We start from the raw sequence: 22,908 nt of genomic DNA, 5'->3' as shown, positions 1-22,908 counted from the left end.
GTTAACTAATTTAAAAATTAATCAATATTTCACTGAAAATTATCCCTTACACAAAGAAAAGAAAAAGCAACACATAACAACCTTGACCAGCAGGTACAATTCTAAGAAAAAAGGTTGCGCAGAAAATAACACAGATGAAGGTAAGGAGCATGAGGGCTCTACTCACATCCTGGAAGAGTCTCCTATCGGTGGCGAGGCGTTTGGAGGCCAGAGTCTTGGTGACGTGATAGAATGTGAGCAGGGCTCTGTGCTGCTGAAGACTGTCCTGAATCTTTACAGACTCCAGCAGAATAGGGATCAGCTCGGGCCACTGCCGAGGACAGTCCAGGCGTGCCACTTTAGCTATCAGCACTGCTATCTGGGTGGCGATCTGCAATGCAAAAGCAAATTTAAAGGGATTTCAAGGACACGTCCAGTAGCAGATTTCAATCACAGCTGCCGGTGTGAATATATCAATATTCTTTAAAATGTGAAATTAATGACTATTGAAGTAACAGTCCTCACATCCAGTGGGCATTTAGCCCTTTCAAACATGTCTCAAACGGTTATGAGATTTAAATGAACCATTTTAATTAAATTAATGAATCCAATATCCCTAAATGCAGAAGTGTTACCACCATTAAAGCAGCAATTTAAGCAATCAAACCTCTTTGAAATGATGGCTGAAACGAAGGAGACGACTTATAATTCTTACACCATATTTACATGTAACCAAATATTCACTACTGAGGGGGGAATCAGGTAAAATGTACACATTTTAGAATTGTTCGCTGAAAAAACAAAAACATTCATCACCCAACTGATAACTGGAAGTGGTGCAGCAACCTCAAATGTCCTAAACTGTCATGAATCTAATTAATAATAATAATAATGTTTCATTAACATTTATTTATATTAAAGAAGGATTTGTAGGCCCAAAATACTGAATTCTGGATGAGATGGGTAACCATTATGTGGCAGAAACTATGAAAAAAAAAACTGTATTTTGTTTTGTGTATGTTTTTGGCAACACAGTAATCTGTTCTGATTATCTCACACTCAATACAAATTACACAGCAACGTTCTTAGACCAAAAGTTCCAAAGTTCCTTGATTAGACCAAAGTTCCAAAATGTTCCATTATGTTCCATTATAGTGACCTGTTTTGTAATAGGAAATATTGGTGGCACACTCTGTACATATCAAAATAAATTCTCCTTTACAAATATGCATTTAGCATACTCCTCTTTTCAACGTAACTTACAATGCATTTAATGTATACATTTCATTATTATGCGTATTTCCTGGTAATTAGACCCATGACCTTGGTGTTGATAGTGGTGTGTCCTACTACCAGCTCAGCTACCGAATAAAAACCACATAAAATAAATAAATGAATGAATGAATGAATGCATGTATGAAAAAACATCATTACAATTATTACAATAGATATAAACTCGCAAAGTCGCAATCGCAAGAAAAGTCAGAACTGGCAATAGCGAGTAAATAGTAATTCAGAATTGAAAAGAAAGATTAGAAAGTCACAATTACCTTTTTTTAGTTTTTATTATCTGGTGGAAACATGCTTCTATAAATGCATTTACATTTGTATTTTCACATTTTGTTTCCACTTCGTCATCCAATTTGGAAATAACAGGGCAGTGTTTGTGTACTACATCTTCTTCATTCACTAAAGTCTCTAGATATTTGTGCAGTGACAGCCATGGTCTATAATAAGAAAGCACTTTTAAGCCTACAATTAATTTGAATGTGCATGTGACGTTACTCCACAACAAGAATTGAGCACACTCATTAGCCAGTAATAAACTAAACAGTGTCCAATACCAACCCATAAATAAAAACCCTGCAAAATACAGAAATAAATGCAGTAAAAAAATACGTAGCAAATGAGAAAAATATTATGATAAATTCATGTTTAAAAGATGCATTATCCATTTTTAACTTGTCAATATAATTGACTGTGCTATCCTCCACATTGCCTCGAAATCAACATCAACAAATAATCAAAACGTTACATTCTCCTTAACTTACATATTATCCATTACCACAAGAGTTATTAGTTAAAAACTGCATCTAAATATGAAATGGGCAAAGATATTAAAAGAAGAGCAGATGTTGAATCAAATCCATGGATGTCACTCCACTTTATTATAATGACTTTTCTTATAATGATTCAGGCTTTATTCAAACTCAAGGGTTGAATTGATGCAATATATAAAACTGCCCAAAAAAAATCAATGTCTCCAGCATTCCTCAACAACACATTACAGCACAGACTTTAAGTGCTTTTTGACTCCAAGCCCATTGATCTTTCACTAGAATCACAGATCAGACTCTCCACTAAACAGAAGAGTTTAATGGTACTCAATCATGACTGGTAGTTCATTTTAATGGTCGACTGATCATAAACAGAACAGGTAGAGCATATGGTCAGGGAATGAACTGCATTTCTCTTCGAGTGGCAAGTGTGTGTGTGTGTGTGTGTGTGTGTGTGTGTGTGTGTGTGTGTGTGTGTGTGTGTGTGTGTGTGTGTGTGTGTGTGTGTGTGTGTGTGTGTAACCGTATGTGCACACTAACCTGGTTGACCGGCTCATTAAAATTAGTGATGAGGCCTGCACGGAGGGTTGACTTCTCTTCTTCTGAGAGAGCACTGAAGAAAAAGAGAGAAGTAGAGAGTGTGAGAGGTAGAAAGGAAGTTGTCGATACTGAATCTAGCGTCTCTGAAACAAAGCAAAACAGTGGACCCAAAAAGTATTTGGACACTTCTGCCACATTTAAAAATGTATGAAACTCATAGCATTTCATACATGATATTGATACATTAATAGTTTTAGGGACAGATTTACTAACAGCTTGTGCCAACACAAACCCTCTTTTGACATAAAAAAAAAATACATATCGTTAGGATTTAGAAAAAATTAGCGCTGAGACAAGGCGTGGACAGGGTTATTTTTGCGGCTGACCTTATTGCATATGCATTTGTAGGAGTTTTCTAAAAGGTGATTTACTAAGGTTTGCGCTAGTCAATGTACTGGTATTTGCGCCATTATTTAATGCCCCCAAAAAAGCATGTCGTAAACCAGATGTGCTGATCTTGGTGGATTGCGATGGTCATTACGGAAATGATCTGACTTTGTCTGTGTTCTTTAATTTGAGCGTTGTCAGTAAATCACCCGCAGAACTTTCCAATCCCATCTGTGTTTTTTTGAAAATTGCGCTCTCATGCTAATTTGCCCCATTTAGTAAATCAGGCCTTTACTCAAAGATTCATTAAATTGTTCAAAAGTGACAGTAAACACATTTGTAATGTTACAAAATATTTCTATTTCAATTAAATGCTATTCTTTTGGAATGATTTCTAAAGGATCATGTGTCAAGACCGGAGTAACGATGCTGAAAATCACAGGAATAAATTACATTTTAAAATATAGTCAAGAAAAAATAATTTTAAAAATCACAATATTTCACAATTGTACTGTTTTTACTCTAATATTTAATTAAATAAATGCAACCTTGGTGAGCATAAGAAACATGCAAAAATCTTAAGGACCCTGAACTTGCATTACATATTTTATGAACTCATGTTTTTCCATTTAAAATTCAGTGCAGCGACAATAGCATTAAAACACCAGTACAGATTGTTCTAAGATGTCTGAGAGAAAATAAATCCCACCCTTTAAACCTAGTGCACCTTTGAGGACTGAGCACTTTTGTTCAGCTGAGTGGAAATATCCAGCGGTTCACTCACTAACCAGAATCTGACTGAAGAGTTAGTGAATTACAGCAGGGCAACAGCCTAAAATTAATTAGATGTTGTTCACTGGAGGCCACAGGTGGCAGAAGCACTAAAGTAGAGTCTATCTGAATCAGCTGGTCTGTCACCTCTGAAGGCCGGAGGACAAAACGACAGAGCAACCACACACATAGGTTTTAAAGAGCTGCAATTATGCTGGACACTTGATACTGGGACTGTGCTGTCTGATACAATCTTACATTGTAATTCTATTTCATTCTCACAATACCTCATCGATACTTCAGGTCCTTTTATTAATGTTTTTTTAATGCATTCAAGCATATAATTTCCAATAGTTGGAACGAATAGTATGAGAGACTCTCACATTTCAATTATGGCCCTACTTAATACATAACACATTAATAATACCATACAAACTTAACTTTTACAAAAACTGCAAGCAGTATTTTTGCAGGACCATGAACATTTTAACGTTCTATCAGTCCTAAGAAACAACACTTTCTACAGCACATCGCCCCAGGCTCAGTAAACACAAACCAAAAAAGAATCCAAACACTGCCCGTGGATGTTAGCCAATCGGAAAATTTTAATGCAATCCTCTGGCAACAGATCAAGTTATAGGCTAGAACAGCGGTTGGTAACCTATGGCTTGTGAGCCACACCTGGCTCTTTGACAGAAATCATCTGATTTTGATTGATTGATCTAAAAAAGATGTATGAGTACTCGGGGGGCGGGGCTTGTGTAGGGGTGGGCGTGTTTTTTTTATTTTTTTATATATATATATATATATATTATATATATATATATAAAACGCGCTTACGAAAATTAGAATTGACAAATAAAAATATGACATGCAAATATGTCTATCAAAATAAGAAAATATGACTAGAAAAATAACTGCTAGATTATCTATCAAAAGAAACATCTACAGCTGTGCCAGAGGATGCAAATCAGCCCCAGAGCATCACCGAGCCTCACCATGCTTAACTGTAGACAGAGTGTTCTTTTCAGCATATGCTTAATTATTCTTCCTCCAGACATACCGCTGATCCATAGGGCCGAAAAGTTCCAGTTTTGTTTCATCCCTCCACAGGACAGAATCCCAAAACTTCTATGGCTTATTTGTATGATTTTGAGCTAATTGGATCTGACTTTTCTTGTGCTTTTGGGTCAGTAGGGGTGTACATCTCGGAGACCGCAATGCGAAAAATACATGCCTTAATGTGCAAGCTGAAACCTCAGTGCCTGTTGCCACCAAGTCTTGCTGCAGGCCTTTTGCAGTCACTCGATGGTTTTTCTGAATCTGTCTTCTCAGAAATCTGGTTGCAGCCATTGATAGCTTCCTTTTCCTGCCCCGTCCAGGAAGTGTAACCACTGTTCCTTTAACTTGGAACTTGCGAACTATGCTTCCAACGGTGTCTCTAGGAACATTTAGTGCCTTCGCTATCTTTTTTTTAATCATGTTCCTTGTTTGTGAAGGGTGACAATATCTTCTTAACTTTTTGGACCATTATTTTGTCTTTCATGTGTTCTAGCTCAAGCACACATGGTGCAACTAATGAAGTCCTTGATTAGCAGCATCAGGTGTGCTTGAGACAACACCTGTTTTGCAGATTTTGCAGGATTCTATTCAGGGGGTTGAATAATTTTGAAAGTTAAAACTGAATAAAAGTTCAGTTAAATTTGGGGAAACCACTTGAACCAATTGTTGTGTTGAGTTATGTCAATTACTTTTGTTTTAGTTGTTCATTGCAAACAGCTGAAAGTCTGTCTGCAATGGGGGTTGAATAATTTTGATTAAAACTCTAAAAGGAATAGCAGCTGCATGAGATGAAGCTGAAGAGTCAATGTACAACAGTAAACTGAAGCCTGTTCTATATGACACATCCTATATGAGTTTAATCAGATATCCTAGACACAAATGCAAACTTGAACTATGGCAGATTGGCGCTGCACAACTTCCAGTTAACTGTATTTTCTACTTGATGAAGATTCCAGAAATCCCTGCGTGTTTTCAAAGCTATGACGAGAAACGATTTTGATTAAAATGTAGGCCTGATGAAAAAAAGATGAAGATTCCAGGGCATCACTGCGCACTATCAAATCCATAGTTTCACTTTATTTCGCCAGTCTGGATTGCATGCTGTCCAAACCTTAACCAATCAGACATCAGGAACCACCCAAAATGTCACAAAAAACAATCAGAAAAAAATTATATATTTTTTAGTCATGGCGATCATCGTTTTCATGAACGATCGTCACTGTCATATCTGAGTACTCGAGTACATCCCTACTAGAGATCAGCTTTCTGCAGAAAAAGCAGTCAATTACAGTTCCTTTGATGTACAGCATACCAATGTTAATGAAAAGTTTAGAATAATAATATACGGTATATTACAAGTTGTACCGGCCAAAGTGTGTGTTCAGTGCTGTTTGCGAATGTCACGACAGCAATCGAAGACAAAACACTTACATATCTATGGTAACCTAGAGCTCCTGCACTCAGATTCAAACAGCTTGTTTGTGGTAACCGCAAAAATAAAGATTGTTAGAACAGCAGCGAAAATTTTTACTGAAAACTGAATCAGATCCTTTTATTGAAACGAGTGCTCTGCTGTGCCAAGAGACATTTCACAGGGTACTTTCGCTTTTGCAGCAGATACCTATAAATCCTATAAATGTAAAGTAAAGAGCATGATGTGCTTGATATTAAAAATAAATATTAAAAGTTCAAAAAGCCATGAAAGAGAACTGAATCCCCTACAGACAGGATGCTTTCTATGCGCTTGCAGCAAGAGGAATAGGACAAGCATAATAGACTTTTTTGTCTTTGGTTGGGCACCTAAATGGTCAAATGTACACAGAAATGTGTAAACATGTATATCTTGGTGAGTATTCATGTCAACACAGTTGATGTAAGCCCTGTACGTCGTTCTTCACTCACTCAATCATACGCACGCACGCACGCACACACACACACACAAAGAGGATTTATGCTCCTCAGGTGGTAACTCAACCTCAGTGAAAGCCCCACACAATTAATTCAATATTGCAAATTCTTTATTGTTTGTTATTTGTTTGTTTATAGTTGTCTATGGACCTAATAACATTACTAATACTGAAATCAGGGCTCGACATTAATGCTTGTCCTCTTATCCGGGACAAGTGGATTTTTTGAAGGGGCAAGTGAAAGAGAACTTTACTTGCCCGACCGGACAAGTAGCCTGATTAAATCTTCAGTGAAAAAAAAATAACTAGGGAAACATCTAAACACGAGAATGATTCAGATTTTATTGCATTCAGTGTGAACAACAGCGATCAATAATAGATAGTGTATTTCTGGTAACAAGGTCGTGCTATTGAGGCTCACGCTGCCTGTCTCTTTGAGAGAGGATTTTGTGGAGAAATCAAAAGAAATGAGCGTAACAACACACTTAAAGAAACTCACAGAAGAAACATGCATCTCACAGGAGCTGTTTTTCTGAATATTATCATAATGATTGCAAATGTTACATAGATTTTAGTTCAATAAACAAGTACTTACATTTTAGACAGAATATTGACTGTTCTTGTTCTATTTTACCAACGAAAATAGTTCCAAACAAAGATCATAGCAGCACTATTGCACATTCTCAAAGCAACACTCAGCTGTGTTTTGTTACTGAATGAATCAGCATTTTGAACGAATAGGTTGAATTAATGATTCAATGACTCACTCATTAAGTGACTAGCCGCCACCTACTGGCAGTTTAGATTCATGTTTAAAAGTATCATTGCATTTTTTCCAACATTTCTTATCTGTATATTAAAAAATGTTACATTCATTTCATAACATTATTCATTGCAGTTATAATTTTGCAGTGTAAATTATTTCATTCGTTTGGTAACGACCCTAGTGTCTTGTTATTATAATTGAATTTATAGATCAAATGTAAGAATTTGACATTATAAAGGCCAATTTTTTTAACTTTATTAAATGTATGCTAAAGGTAAAAAACTAAATGCATTTCAAATGAATAATTTTGAAAGGAACCTGGATTTTAATCAGTGCAGTTCTAGCTAGCACTAAATTAGTTATGAGAGAAATCATTGATTCATAATCATGTAATAAAAACGCTCAATGTAATTTTACATTAGACAGTGATGTATTGCTGGGCTGCTTTGACGTAAATGTGATAATGGTTCTATGTGGGCGATGAAGACATCTCTGAAAATAACATCACGCTCATCTCTCATTTAAAGTAACAGCCTTGATAGAAAAGTCTAGAAATGGTGATGAAGAATCAGATGTACTTACTGGGGTGCGACTCTTCTCCAGTAGCGATCAATACCGTTCTTGAAGTAAAGGACAGCTAGCCATCTCACATTGACGTCCAGCAAGTGATTATTGAAGATGCTCTGAGCAAGATCAAAGAGAAAGAGATATTAGACCTATAAACCCAAAAACAATCCAAAAAAAAAACTTTGGGGTGAAGTGAAAAGTTTGAATTGTCATGCTTTATTCTGTAACTGACAACAGGCCAAAATCATTCTAACATTTGGGGCAAGTCATTTATGCTCACACCGAGGCTGCATTCATTTGAAATTAAATAATCTTTCATCAATTGAATGCATCCTTGCTGATTAAAAGTGTTAATTTCTTTCCCAAAAAAATTAAAAATAAACTGGCCCCAAAATTTAGTGTATATAAACACACAAAAACACACACATGTAAATACAATAAACAATTCGGCAAAGAAACAATATAAATATTTCTAGTTAATATAAAAATACATTTGTGCTAATATGTTGGCAGTGCAAGTACAAATCATTCAATTATCAACAGATTATTGTAAAACAAAAACAAAAAAAAGCACAATATATGATTATATGCGAACATATGATTATATGTCAATATAAGTATATGTTTCACCACAGCCATGGTCTCTTAATAAATTTGGTGGAGTGTTCTTTTTTTATATATACTTTTTAATAAATGTATAATTTTTTTTACTTTCATTTGGTGCCTCTAGTGACGCAGAAAATACACACTTTACCTTTAAAAAAAAAAACCACGACAATGTGCAATGTGAAAAAACTGTATTCATGCATTTCCTGAGGTGAGGTGAGGCAAGTTAGGTTAGTGAGGCTAAAGTCCAACACTGAATAATTAAAGGCTATTCCACTGTAGAGTGAGTTTCGGGATTTAATCCAGCATGCCATGTCCGGAATAAGAGCGCGGGGAGCGAGAAGCAGGCCACGGAGAGCTAATTCTCATTGATAAATATGTAGTAGCAGCTGTGTTCAAGAGGGAGCAGCTCCGCCAGGCTCTGACGCAGGGCCACCATAACCCAAAGCCTCAATGCTCGACTGCTCAAAGACCGGGCTCATTCCACTCAGCCAGATTAGAGTCCATAAGACGATGAGCACAGTGCAATAATTCACAGAGGATAACCGTGAGGAAGAAGTCTGTTGCATTAAAAAAAAACAAGCGCCGAATTACATGACACTGTGACGCAAAAGAATGCTTATTGCTTTCAAAATGTGACAGGTGAATATCATATCAATAGACAGCTGACAAATAAACATGACTCTGAAAAATTGACTCGCCGCCTCCGAGTAATTCACCTCAAGGTCACTGAAAGCACCATTTGGGTAGACAAATAAGCTGAACACGAATCCATACAAATGGGGCTTATTTCTTTGGGTGACAGACCGAGTGACAGCAGGTTGGCTCAAACACAAACAGATAAGAGAGGATGATGGGACGTGACAGACATTCTTATAGCACTGCAGTCGAAGTTGACACCTGCAGTAGTCGTTGAAGGAAAAACTCTGCTGATACGTAGGATTGGGTTCCGTTCCTTTGCAATCCTATTTCATGCTAAACCTCACCAACGAAGAAGTCTGTGCCAAATTTGAGGGCTTAAAGGATTTGAGAGGACATCTACACAACCATAGCCAGTGGTGTATGTCTACAGGGGTCATACTGAGCCCCCCTCAGGGGACGAGAGTGGTTGTACTGGCCGAGCCTGAGGGTCCACAGACACCTCATTCTCTGAAAGAGAGAGAGACGATTGAGTCATACACGGCACAAGAGCAGATTTCTGCAAATCCTGAAGAATACATTTTTTTTGGACCTGAATAGGGATGTCAAAAGTATGAAACTGCCCTTAGGCCATGTAGAAGTTTTTTTTTTTTTTTTTTTTAAGAGCCTACTATTTTGCAATCTTTTCTCTCAGTTTGCACCCACAAATTCATAACTGCACGCTCAATTTAGAAATTAAGACGGCCTAATGCATCAATGCAGGATGAATTTTAGAGTTGGACTTTCAAACCCAAAGCACCACCAATGGGTCAAAGAAGCACTTCAAATTTTGAATCGTAATCCTAGAAATAAAATGTCTCTTTTATTCTGGTTGACCTATTTCCACAAGACATATTTCACCATATATTTTTGGACATAGCAGAAAAGGTAAGTGTAAGTAACAATACAAGATCCTTTTTCCATTTGGATCTCAATTACAATAAACTTCACACAGTAAAGATTATATGCAAGTTATTTTATATTGTATTACTTTAAAGCTGGAGCAAGCGGTATTTGAAAAACGCTGTTTGGAAGTTAGTCGGACCGACACACGAACAAACAACAACAAACGTGTATAGCATATCAGGTGGAGAACGAGCAAGAGGGAAATTTGAAGAAAGACTGCGGAAATAGAAATGAGACACAATACAAAAGAGAAAAGCTCAGAAGAAATCACTGGAAAATGAAGGGTTATGACTGGGCTAATCGGTAATTAGCTTAGGACCCACGTTAATATTAGAAAAGCTTTCCAGTGCTGGAGAGAGCCAAGCGGGAAGGCCTGAAAACAACCATGGAGGTTGCTTTGAATCCTCTCCACATGTGAGTAACACTGGGTTTGAGTGTCATTATTTGTCTGGAGCTGCTGTGCTGTTGGTTACTAACAACAAACTCTTGTTTGAAATTACTATTGTGTACTGTACGTTCATTTTTGGCGATTCCTTTTCATTCGTTCATCATCTGCCCTTTATTTTTCGTTTATATTTTTGCGCATCTGCTATGATAAACTGAACTCCACTCTTGGATTGCGTGGCCAGCTAGTGAATGCAGTATTTAGCGTCATTGTTAGTGCACTCGCCTCACATGCCAGGGGATCGGTGTTCGAGACCGGTGTTTGTTTGGGTTGATTTCAAACATCAACAATGTCCAACAGCGTGGAGGGGACGAGTACACACACGTTATCTTGCATTCGGAGGCGGGTGCCTGGTGTTTGGTAACGCGTTCGTGCGAGATGCTTCTGGGAGGTCATTATACCAAATCATTTTAATGACAGACTTTGGCTCAGACATTTCAGAATGATCAAACCAACATTTGAGATGCTGTGCAATGAAATTAGTCCGCTGGTTAGTCCAGTCATCCAATCACATCCACTGTTGAGGCAAAGTCACGCGAGTTTTTTGTTGGGCATTGAGGGTTTTATTCAGTAGATGTGTTTCCATCGTAGTTTATGTACATCTTTTTATCGGATAAATGTATCAGCCTCAATTGAGTGAATACATTTTGTATGCGCATCTTGGCGTTTCCATTCAGCTTTTTTTTTTACGTGATACCCCAAAATGTACATAAAAATTGGTTTATGGAAATCATTCATGGTAACTTTAAAGCTACACTGTGTAGGATTTTCTCCCATCTAGTGGTGAAATTGTTTATGACTTCCAACTGAATATTACTTTCTAGCCCCTCCCATTCCGAGGGCGTTTTTAACTCCTACGGTGGCCGTATTATTTCAAATCTGCCGACAGTCGCGAGTAATCTCCCCCTCGCATTCGTCACGGTGCCACTGAGTGTAAAAACGCGAAAGGCGAAGCTTGAATTTCCAGGTATGACCCTCTTTGGCTGATGTATTTTCAAGATGGAGGCGCAACATGGCTGCCGCCATTTGAGCGACTCGCTCGTATGTATTCTAAATGGCAGATTCTACGCTTACGAGAATACTTGATTAGTTGGTAGAAGTAATTACACATTAATGAGCACATACCATTTTGAAAGAACAAAGGGTTTTTTGCTAAGAATCAACTTAAAAAATTACACAGTGTAGCTTTAAACGAGAAACGTGAATGGTGATTATCATATCAAGAATGGTGAAATTTCCTTTACTGGTATAGACCTCAAGGGGGCCGCACACCGGACGCGCAGCTCAGCGCCGCGCCACGTCTAGGACAACTCTCACCTGAAAATCCGTTAGCATCAGCAATATTCTGATTTATGTAAATAAATATAAAACTAAATGTATATTGTAAGCTCGGTCACTCGGGAGGAGCTCAGAGTAGAGCCGCTGCTCCTCCACATCGAGAGGGGTCAGTTGAGGTGGCTCGGGCATCTTTTCCGGATGCCTCCTGGACGCCTTCCCGGGAAGGTGTTCTGGGCATGTCCCACCGGGAGGAGACCCCGGGGAAGACCTAGGACACGCTGGAGAGACTATGTCTCCCGGCTGGCCTGGGAACGCCTCGGTGTCCCCCCGGAAGAGCTGGAGGAAGTGTCTAGGGAGAGGGAAGTCTGGGCATCCCTGCTTAGACTGCTGCCCCCGCGACCCGGCCCCGGATAAGCGGTAGAAGATGGATGGATGGATGGATGGATGGATGGATGGATGTATATTGCAGCACACAGTGATGTCCGTATATACATTAACTACGATTTGAGACACATAAATGTAAATTTAATATAAAACTATGTAAATGGCGCTCTGTGGCGCGGCAGGATTTTGAACACGGTCCTGAGCCGTTGCTGGGCGCCGCGGACAGACGCCGAAAGGCGCCGCCAGTGTGTGTACTCTCATAGAGAATAATGTGTTCGAATTTAAAAGACGTGGCGCTGCGCGGCGCGGCGCCGAGCTGCGCATCCGGTGTGCCGTGTGCAACCCCCTTTAGTCCTGAATCACCCTTCTGCTGCTCCTCCCAACTAAAGCTCAAGCCAAAAAACAGGACAGCATGGTCTCCACTGTCAACACAATAAAAGAGGTTTAAATCTGCCTTTGTTCAGCATCTGAAATGTAGCCATATTTACATAAAACTGGATGTGTTCACCTCTAAAGATAAGAACAACAACTCAGGCTGTTTGTAAGGAGATAGGCCATGACATGTAACAGAATTATACCCCCTGCATTCAGAAGACTTTAACCTCTGTGCAGCTCAAAGGTCATTACTAATTCATCTACAACTAGTATGAAGTGTAAAATATTAATTGCACATTTTAAATAAATTAGCCCATGTGCCAGTGCAGAGAATGAAAAAAAAAAAATAATAATAATTGCATGAACTGCATATTATTATGAAAATGATATGGGTTCAGTATGCAGAATCAATGCCCTCCTGGACCACTTAGAACACCGTTGTTTGGTTTGTCATCACTGGCAGCCCTTGACATCCCTTAAGAACTGTTGCATACTTCATTGCTTTAAAAAGCGTATTTTTTTATTTTGTAAATAAAACATGGCATGAAATGCAAAATGAGTCACGGCAGCTAATGGCCATCTGGTGTGGATGTCGGCCCATAGATCAGGTGGAACACCATCACCCCTCAGTGCAGACTCAGAGCACAGAACAGCCTCCAACAAAATCTTCCTCAATGTCACGGCTCAGCGACCAAGACTTTAAAAAAAACAAAAAAAACCCAAAAGGGTCATTTCTACAACGCATTTTATTTTCGTGCCTTATCATATAGGATAAAATATTAAACTTGAATTTTTATTTTTAAGGCAGTTCGGTAGTTTTATTTTCATGTTGAAGTAAAAAAAAACGTAACTTTTTTTTCTTTTAATAATAAAAAAATGTACTAAGAAATATTCCATGTTTTTTTATTTCTTCTTTACTTTAATCATTTATTTTATTTTTTCTAAAAATAGTTCTTAATATTTTAGTATATTTCAATATCCTTTTAATTGGCAACGTCTAGTACAATAATGACATCATTTTGGCAGGAAAACAACAAATATCAGTAAGTAGTATTAATATATTTGACAAATGATGTGATGTTCTGTGGTATTCTTTAGTTTGCCTCACTTTTTTCCCAACCTGTGTGATTAAAATTACTGAAATCTGCAGAACAAAGATTTTAAAAGACGGTTTAAAAAACAAAAATAACTGATGTTAATGTTAAGTTAGGCAATAGTTAATACTGTCAGGCAAGTTTAAGTACCTGAGACAACACCTCACTAACGACTATTTATGTAATTGAGTAATCTGTATTTTGACGATTAATCGAGTAATCAGATTATTTTATTTTTTTTGTGGTAATAAAAATAGACCTAAGTGAACAATAGCCTTTAAAAGTACTTAAAATACATATAGAATAACAATAAGGTAATAATAATAAAGTATTAAAAGCAAGTAATCATATGGTTTTAAAGAGCAACACTGTTAATATAAATAAAATATTACACATAATATAAACAATCAACATTGTATTATAACAAATGCCTGCAGAGGGCACCAGCAGCCTGGTGTTCCACTTTACAGCAGATTAAATCCTCGTTTAATATCAGTTTAGAATGTTCACTTAATCTTTAATACAGTATTTGGCGACTTCTTTACGATGTAATTTCTGGAAAAAGAATATGTGGACATCAAAACATGCAAACTCAGAGCGAGGGAAACAGTTTGCATATTAAGAAACATATTGATGTATTCTACTCTGTTGGTGTAGGTTTATAAATGATTTTCCTTACAAATTTGATGAAATGGCACACATTGCGTTCACAGATGAACGTTTTAAGCAACCCAAACTCACAGCATATTCAGAGATTGAGTTTGAGACGCTCCACGCATGTAAATGATAACAGTTCATTGTGGAGCAGCATTTACTGTGAATGGAGCACGTAACCTACACACATTTAAATAAAGCGCATATATTTTAAAACCCGCAGGGCATATATTTATTTAATTGAATTGCAGCCTTTGTGAATTCACAATAGCACTGTGCTATAGAATTGTTTTCAAATGGTTTTAATACATCGTACAGCCTTAGACTACAGTTTGATAATGCGGTTCAGTGAAATGCGCCACTTCTGGTATTTTGCCGGTTACTCGCAGGTAAATTGCAATCTAGGACTTTTTAAAAATCAAGTACTCTCGTTTAATCGAGGAATCGTGACAGCCCTAAAATATTTACACACACACATATATTCAAAAAGGTTACTGCACAATAGGAATGGCCACATTATTCTAACCTTAAAACAGAAGGTGGAGTCTAGCTCTAGGGGTGGGCGATAATATGACCAATATCATAAACAATTGAGTGACTTTACTTTAAAAATTATTTCATTTAATTAGATCTATTTATTTTTTATTTGGAATTTTGGACAAACCAACAGGTAAGGTTATTCAAAACAAAACAAATTACCAGTCTGGCATCAATACAAAATCTTCACATCATGCAACACTTGAATTTGATAAAAGAGTTATTTGATAAAAGAAGCTTTGCTTGATTTAAAATGACCAAGAAATTAGATTTTGGGCATACCACCAGCCCCGGTTTAAATGCATCACAGAAATAAGAAGGAAAAAGCCTCATAAAACATTGAACTACAAACTTAATAAAAAAAATAGGAAAACATATTGTATCTACTCAATCTTATTATTTGCGATCTACGCAACAAAATTGCGTCTCTCTTCTAAAATTGATTTCTTCGCTTTCGATGAATGTAATTCTCTAAAATGTGCAATCTACTAGATTCAATTATTTAGGGTGAACGTGAACCATCGGAAATGATTTCTGCTGAAACTGTTAGTTCCCAGCATGATTTGCTTGGGACATATTGAGGAGAGTTAAACGTTGAAATTAAGTGTTATTTTATGCGTTTTTGAGCAAGATGAGAAAAGGTGGAGACATTATAGTGTTTAATAGTGTTTATGTTCAATTATATTGGAATTGTAAGCAACGTTTATATTACACTGTTTATATTACAAAATGTTGTTTTTCACTGTAGAAAAGAGTGGAGCATTTGCTTCGGCTGTGGAATGATACAGCGCATGTCATTACTACTTTTCTCAAGGAGCGTTTAATGCTTAACACTTAGCATGCTAATATGTGCTATTGTTAGCTAGTTGGTACAATCTTATAAATCAGTCATTTAACAAAAAAATATATATGATAATGAATGAATTAATCCTGTCAGGGAAACATATAAAATCACTTTGATACTACTTTGAGTCACTTTAAAATGACCTCTTCAACAAATTATGTTTGGTTAATTTAATTGACTCATGTTGGACTGATGTACATAATAAAAACATGTAAATCCAACACACTTTTTTCCCAGTGTATATTCAGACAGTTATTTTGTTGCATCGTGCCCCTAAACTGAGCAGATTCTCACCAGCAGCACTGAGTAGAAGCCAGGCTGGGTCTCCCATTGGCGAAGCTGCTCCTCTGCAGGCTTGAGCACAGCTGTGTCCTGACTGGTGGCCTGGGTCAAAACCTGCAGCACCACCGAGCTGCCGCTCTGGATGTCCATTAGGTAAAGCTGCAAACACAAACACAGCACACGATACGGCTCATTTATCATCTTATTAGACTGGATTCTTGAAAAATCTAAGTTAACAGTGCTACCCACCAGAGTCCTTTGCTTTTATGAAATACTTAGAATAATAGCAGTTTATTCGCGACCAAACATTAACTACAGCTTGCACTTTTAGCAACGATGAGTTATCATATCATTTTATATATATATGAAAGTGTGTTTGTCAAACAAATTTCGCCTACGTAGGCGATTGTAGACTAGACCGTAGCCCGAATCTGTATCTGTATGCATGAGACTGTCTGAATACCAGCAGAATTCACAGTTTTGTAGTAAAAAGAGACACATTATGCAGAAGTATAAGTATAAGTACATTATGCAGAAGTATAATTTGCTGTTATGTGTGTTGGTCAAAGCCTGCAGTTGCCGTGTGACGCGCGTTCGCTGCGGGCGTATCGCGATGAGCTGGATGCGCTCCGAGAGAAGTTAAAATCGATTCCCTATTTTCGTTTTCGAAACTTGTGTTGGTTGGTCTGATCGATTTTCGAACGTAAAGTGACAGCCCTATGTCTGACACCTGAATATGCTGGAGTTTATATTTGGAGGAGTGAGAAAGATTTTTCTTGAAACCCTCCCAAACAACATGTGGTTGTGTAAGGGTTGTTTGATTTTTTTTTTTTTTTGGCTTTCTGACCCCCAAGACTCAAGTAATCTCTGCAATTCTCCAGCTGTGATCCTTGGAGAGTCTTTGGCCACTCAAACTTTCCTCCTCACCGTGCATTAAGACAGTATAGACACACGTCCTCTTCCTGGCAGATTCGTAACATCTTTAGTTGATTGGAACTTCTGAATTATTGCCCTGATGGTCAAAATGGAGATGTTCAATTCTTTAGCTATTTTCTTACAGCCACTTTCTATTTTGTGATGCTCAACAATCTTTTGATGCACATCAGGACTATATTCTTTGGTTTTACTCATTGTGATGGATGATTAAGGGAATTTGGCCTTTGTGTTTCCTCATATTTAAACTCCTGTGAAACAAGAAGTCATAGCTGGACAATTTCATGTTCCTAGTCACCCTGGTGTGCTAAATAAAGGTAAATATTAATGGGAATATACTTCAGAGATATTTTACTCGTAAAAAATTCTAGGGGTGCCAATAATTGTGGCCGACGTGTTTTGGAGAAAAACATTTATTTCATAATTTGATTTCCTCCCCACTTTCAATTCTTTTACTTCAATGAAAGGTTAGATTTTTGCTAATTATTTTTAATGAAAGATCAAAAGGATAAACAATGCAGATTTACCAGGGGTGCCATTAATTCTGACCAACACTGTGTATATATATAGGCCTATATATATATATACACACACACAGTGCTGCTTGAAAGCTTGTGAACCTCTTGCAGAATCTGTAAAAATGTCATACAAAATGCATGTTATTTTTTTACTGTCTGAATAAGATATTTTACATAAAAGATGTTTACATGTGGTCCACAAAAAAAAAAAAAAAAAAAAACTGAATTTATAAAAATGTCCTGTTCAAAAGTTTATGTATGATTCTTAATATTGTGTGTCGTTATCTGGATGATCCACAACTGTTTTTTTTTTTTAGTCTCTTGTTTGTCCTGAACAGTTAAACTGCCCAATGTTCTTCAGAAAAATCCTTCAGGGACTCAAACACAACTATTTTTTTTTATTTAATTTAAGGTCAAACATTAACTGATGCTCAAGAAGGAAACACAATGCATTAAGTGACAGGGGGGTGAAAACTTTTTGAATTTGAAGATCAATGTAAATTGTACTTAATCTGTCTTCCGGGAAACATGTAGGCTAGCCTGTATCTTCTGTTGCTTCCAAAGGGCAGTAGTAAATGAAAAAAATATATATATTTAAGCAAGAAAAAAAGGATTTCAAATATCCTAAAGATGCTGGAAACTGGAAGAATTTTCAGGACCTGGAGGAGTTTTCTGAACATTGGGCCGTTTACCTGCTCAGGTAAGTTACAACAATGTCAACTGTTCCTAAAGTCTTGACCTTGAGCCATTCTTACTGCTATAGTGAAATCTGCATAATGAACCCAGGCTTGTTTTATTTTATTCTAGCCAAAGAAAATTAAACAACATCAAAGTTGGAAAAAGTTTGCTGTGCAACTCTGCCCCCTATTGTTGCAAAGCAAAAACACCTACAATGTTTTTCATGTCCTTTTAGGCCAAAGTACAGCAGATGGCTTTAGAGCTTTCCCATCTCATGGACAAACAGAAAGTAGCCACTTAAATGGCATCCATGCTGTGATAGAAATGAGTCCCATTTTTATTTTTAATTACTGGTAAACACAGCACAGATGCTGTGCGTTTTAAATTATGAGCTCAAAAGCATTTTGTAAGTCACATAGTTGTAAGCATCAATGCTTGAAGTACAATCTCATAGTTATTAGAGCGATAAGTGCAACTACACTGCAAGCATGTTTAAAGGTGTTTCAAGCGGAAGGTTGCCAGCTGCGATGTGTTCGTTCCAGGCAATCTTGTGTGTAAGGACTCAACTACACCTTTCTGGCAATCACATCTGATTTCAAATAAAAGAAAGAAAAAAAAGTCTCATTTATTAATCTGTCTGCCTCCCTGTATTATATACCCATTGTTAGACCAGGTAATAAACAATGCAAACTATCACATGCAGGTTCAGATCTGGGAAGAGCAACTGAGAACAACAAAAAAAGGTCAAATAATCTGGGTTCAGGCAATTGAGCAGAATGTCACATGGATTTGAGGTATAGTGACATATTTCACTAGCCTTTAAGACATGAGTTAAGCTGTGATCAGAAGTAGCCTATACATGTCAAACATTACGAAGCCACACCACAACACAAGAGACAAATCAGCCCTTGCTGGCGGACGCCATAAAAATACCATTCTGGGGGACAAAATATCTCCATTGACCGTGTTCTGAATAAATAAAATGCTTAGTAAGGACCATATGAAACACAAATTTAATTATATGCATAATACATAGGCTACAGCTTTGACAAAAATACTTTCAATCAGAAAGAATGCATGAAATTGATCAAAAGTGACAGTAATAATAAAATGTAGGCTATAACAAAACATTTCTATTTCAAATAAATGCTGTTCTTTTGACTTTCTATTAATCAAAAAATCCTGAAAAACATGCATCACGGTTTCCACAAAAATATTAAGCAGGACAACTGTTTCAACATTAATAATAAGATCAAGATTATGATGAAGAAGAAGAAAGATTTCTTGAGAAATCAGCATATTGTGATTTCTGAAGGATCATGTGACACTGAAGACTGGAGTGATGATGCTGAAAATTCAGCTTTGCCATCACAGGAATAAAGTACATTTTAAAATATAAAACTGTTCTTTTAAAATCATACAAATATTTCACAATATTACTGTTTTACTCTATTTTTACTGTATTTATAAATAAATGCAGCCTTGCTCTTTAAAAAAAAAAAAAAAGATATGCAACAAAATCTTACTGAGCCCAAATGTTTGAAAGGTAGTATATAAATAATATTCACAAAAATTGCTGATATTAAATGCACTTATTTAACACATTATATACACAATATTCTATCATACATTACAAAACAAATTTTTTTTAACTAAATGTTTAATACCACTCAAAAGGCTATTTGTAGATTTTGGAACTGACAGAAAAGGAACAACAACTAAAGTTCAGTTTTTGTTCAATGACCAAATGGTTACCATCCTATGCGAATAATCAAATAAATGAATTAAAACTGTGGCTGATATATCGATCTATAATTGCTCTCAGTGAAAAGGTCTGACAGATTTGTGCTCATAAAACACACCCACCAAATCTGAATAGATTTAGAGTCAAATCCCTGATGCCAGATTACACGTGGACTGAATATAATGTAAACATGAAATAGACACGTCTTTGCTCACCCAAAACCAAAACATATTGCATTATAATATAGCTATCATCAACCTTGAACCCTCGAGACCAGGTCAATAACACAAGCGATCTGGAATGATGCATGTCCACGTGCGTGTGGATATATCTGCATTATGAATTCATTCTGTAGTACCAGCATAATTATGATGTCTTAGAGCTTCTTCTCGGCCTGTTTATGTATGAAACCCTTAAACTGTAAACATTACATGATCTGTGAAATAAAGAATGGTGTATTAGGGCTGTCACTTTTGAGAAAAATCTAATTCGAACGGGTATCAAATATCAAGCAATGTTTGTATTCGAATATATACGATATATTTAATCTGTCAACTGTCATTTGCTAAAATAAAGCCTAAATAAAGCGAATTATGATCAGTCTTTTAAAATATGATTTCATCCCAGTGATATGAAATATCCACACACGAACAAAAGCAGAGAAACATCTAGTATGTAGCTCGGTAAGTTAGCTAATATAACGTTACTCTACTGTAACGCATGTCGGCCTACGGACTAAAGTGAAGTATTTAACATCACGAATTACTTTAGCTGGAGGAGTTATGAGACCCAAACCATCCCCTCAAGCCGAAGATCTTGTTGACATACCTTCCGCAAATATGTCAATGCCGGGTGAGATGAAAACAGTTTGCAGTCGCCTCTAAACACCGCGATCACGTTGTGATGAGGATGGCGCCATCCACAGTGGCTGCTGTCGCACTAAAATGACGTCATCGCACGTCCAAACATTTGAAGTGACGAAATTTAAGTGATTATTTAATTTTGAGCCTAAGCCCCTGTTATAATGTTGAGTAAGTTGATTGTAATTTGAATGCTGTCTTGAATATTTTAGGTTTTCTTGATAAAATATAAATTAGCTTAAATAAATAGGCTAATAACAAAATTAAGTGATTATAAAGTTTGGTTATCTGAGGAAAAGGTTATTTTGAACTTGTCTTTTGTAGATATTAAATAGAGGGACTATCTTTCCTATTATTTTTGGTTTTCTTCATTAAAGAAAGTAATTATGACGTTAAATATAGCCCTAAACACGAAATATGTGGTAAAAGATAGCGAGAACACTGCAAAGCGATACAACTTGGGTGTTTGATAGGTATTTGATGATGACATGTTGTATGAAAATAGCCTGTATATTATTTTGGATAAATACCATACACAAATGGGCACTTTGAAAAAAAAAAAAATCTCATATTTTATACATGAGCCTATGGTATTGCAATTAGGTAAAAACGATTTCCCCTTGCAATGTTACCCATGTTATTAGCTATAGGCTATATTCTGACTATGAACAAATACCTCTTTTATGTTTTCTTGTAGTTTTTAATACCTAATAACAAAAACAATAATGATTTATGGTGCATACATGTTGTGTATTTTAGTTCGCATAATTTTGAAAATTTTGAAACACATTGTGTAAACAAAGATTTATTATTAATGACACCGAAGCTTGTTACAATATTAAATTGAGAATATTAAATGAGTTGCATTTATTGTCCAGCAGATGACGCACAACTACCGCAAAAGGTCACTGCAATTACTTGCAGTCTATGGTAAATGGGTTACTCATGCACAGCAACCAAAGGCACTGACCCAAATTCACCCATAGACACTGGCTGTGCGGTTAGGGTTTGAGTTGTCTTGCATAGCCAAACTATTGACTAACAGACTGTGGGTGATCTGAAGCTGTGCAAAGACAGGCCAACTGAATAATTATGCGTCACCAAATTATGCTTCCCAATTACTGGTATTATAGGCCCTACCTTGGAAGGAACATCAGATTAAATATAGTGAAAAGGTAAGTGGGTCATGCAAATAATGAAACAAGAGTCAGAAATTTGGTGTGAACGGGCCAATATTTACACCCTGGAATGGACCTTTATGGGAGCATAGTTTTACTTCTAACCAAATCACAATGCAGTTTGTAAATTTGTCAAAAACTTGAATTTCATCAATTACTTTAAATAAAATATCAATCTGAACAATTATATCCATTACCCATGAAATCAAATCAATATCAAATACAAAATTATTTGAAACAATGACTATTATATTATAATAGTTATTCTGTCATGACAACTCTTGGTATAGGTAACAGAGATTGGCATGGTGGTTATGGCAATGTTAATGTATTTGGTCTTGGCGGAATAGACAACGCTACATCAAGACCAATTCTAGTGGCTAATACAAATGAGGTCGTACAAATTCATACGATTTGTCTAAACCCAAGTGATGGGTAGGTTTAGGGGCGGAGTCAGGGCCAGGGGTAGGTCATTCATACGAATTCATACAAATTGGACAACTCATAAAATATGTACGATTTAGCAAAAATCGTCTGAATTCGTACAAGTGAGGTCGTATACGTACAAATTGCTGTGAGATTGGGTTGGAATAGATCTGATATGCTGCTGCTGCTTCAGAGCAAGTACCGAAACTTGCTACTGTCAATACATTCACAGACATGCTGCTGTGAGCATGCAAGACATGCTTCTGTTGCTGCATTTGTAACATACATGAATTAACCCCCGTAGCAGATCTATATAGGTGGAACTGGGGAAGAGGGGGGGTTCTGAAAGCGTGCTGCAGACTGATAACAGAAAACAATGCCAAGTATTTGAATGTTTGAGCAGCAAGCTCCATTGGCCACTGAAGCAACAGCAATCAGTCAGTTGTGCTAGA

At 36.8% G+C, this 22,908-nt stretch overlaps 1 protein-coding gene across 2 annotated transcripts in view; it reads right to left on the bottom strand.

Moving 5' to 3' along the window:
* Window positions 1–20,933, bottom strand: part of ipo11 (importin 11) — a 172,323-nt gene extending 151,390 nt beyond the window's left edge. The window contains exons 1-5 of one of the 2 annotated variants that reach the window (XM_084390373.1): window positions 20,759–20,933; window positions 16,132–16,278; window positions 8,052–8,152; window positions 2,577–2,649; window positions 167–370 (exon numbers count right to left, since the gene is read on the bottom strand). In XM_084390373.1, coding sequence (XP_084246499.1) covers window positions 167–370; window positions 2,577–2,649; window positions 8,052–8,152; window positions 16,132–16,269 — 516 coding nt within the window. In that variant the 5' untranslated portion in view covers window positions 16,270–16,278; window positions 20,759–20,933. The remainder of the gene's footprint in view (window positions 1–166; window positions 371–2,576; window positions 2,650–8,051; window positions 8,153–16,131; window positions 16,279–20,758) is intronic. The other variant, XM_084390374.1, reaches the window with a different exon arrangement.
* Window positions 20,934–22,908: the final 1,975 nt, after the last annotated feature.

The sequence above is a fragment of the Rutilus rutilus genome (genome assembly GCF_951802725.1).
Source record: "Rutilus rutilus genome assembly, chromosome: 19".
Classification (NCBI taxonomy): Eukaryota; Metazoa; Chordata; class Actinopteri; order Cypriniformes; family Leuciscidae; genus Rutilus; species Rutilus rutilus.
The sequence above is the reverse complement of the archived record's forward strand: the minus strand, read 5'-3'. Positions and strand labels throughout refer to the sequence as shown.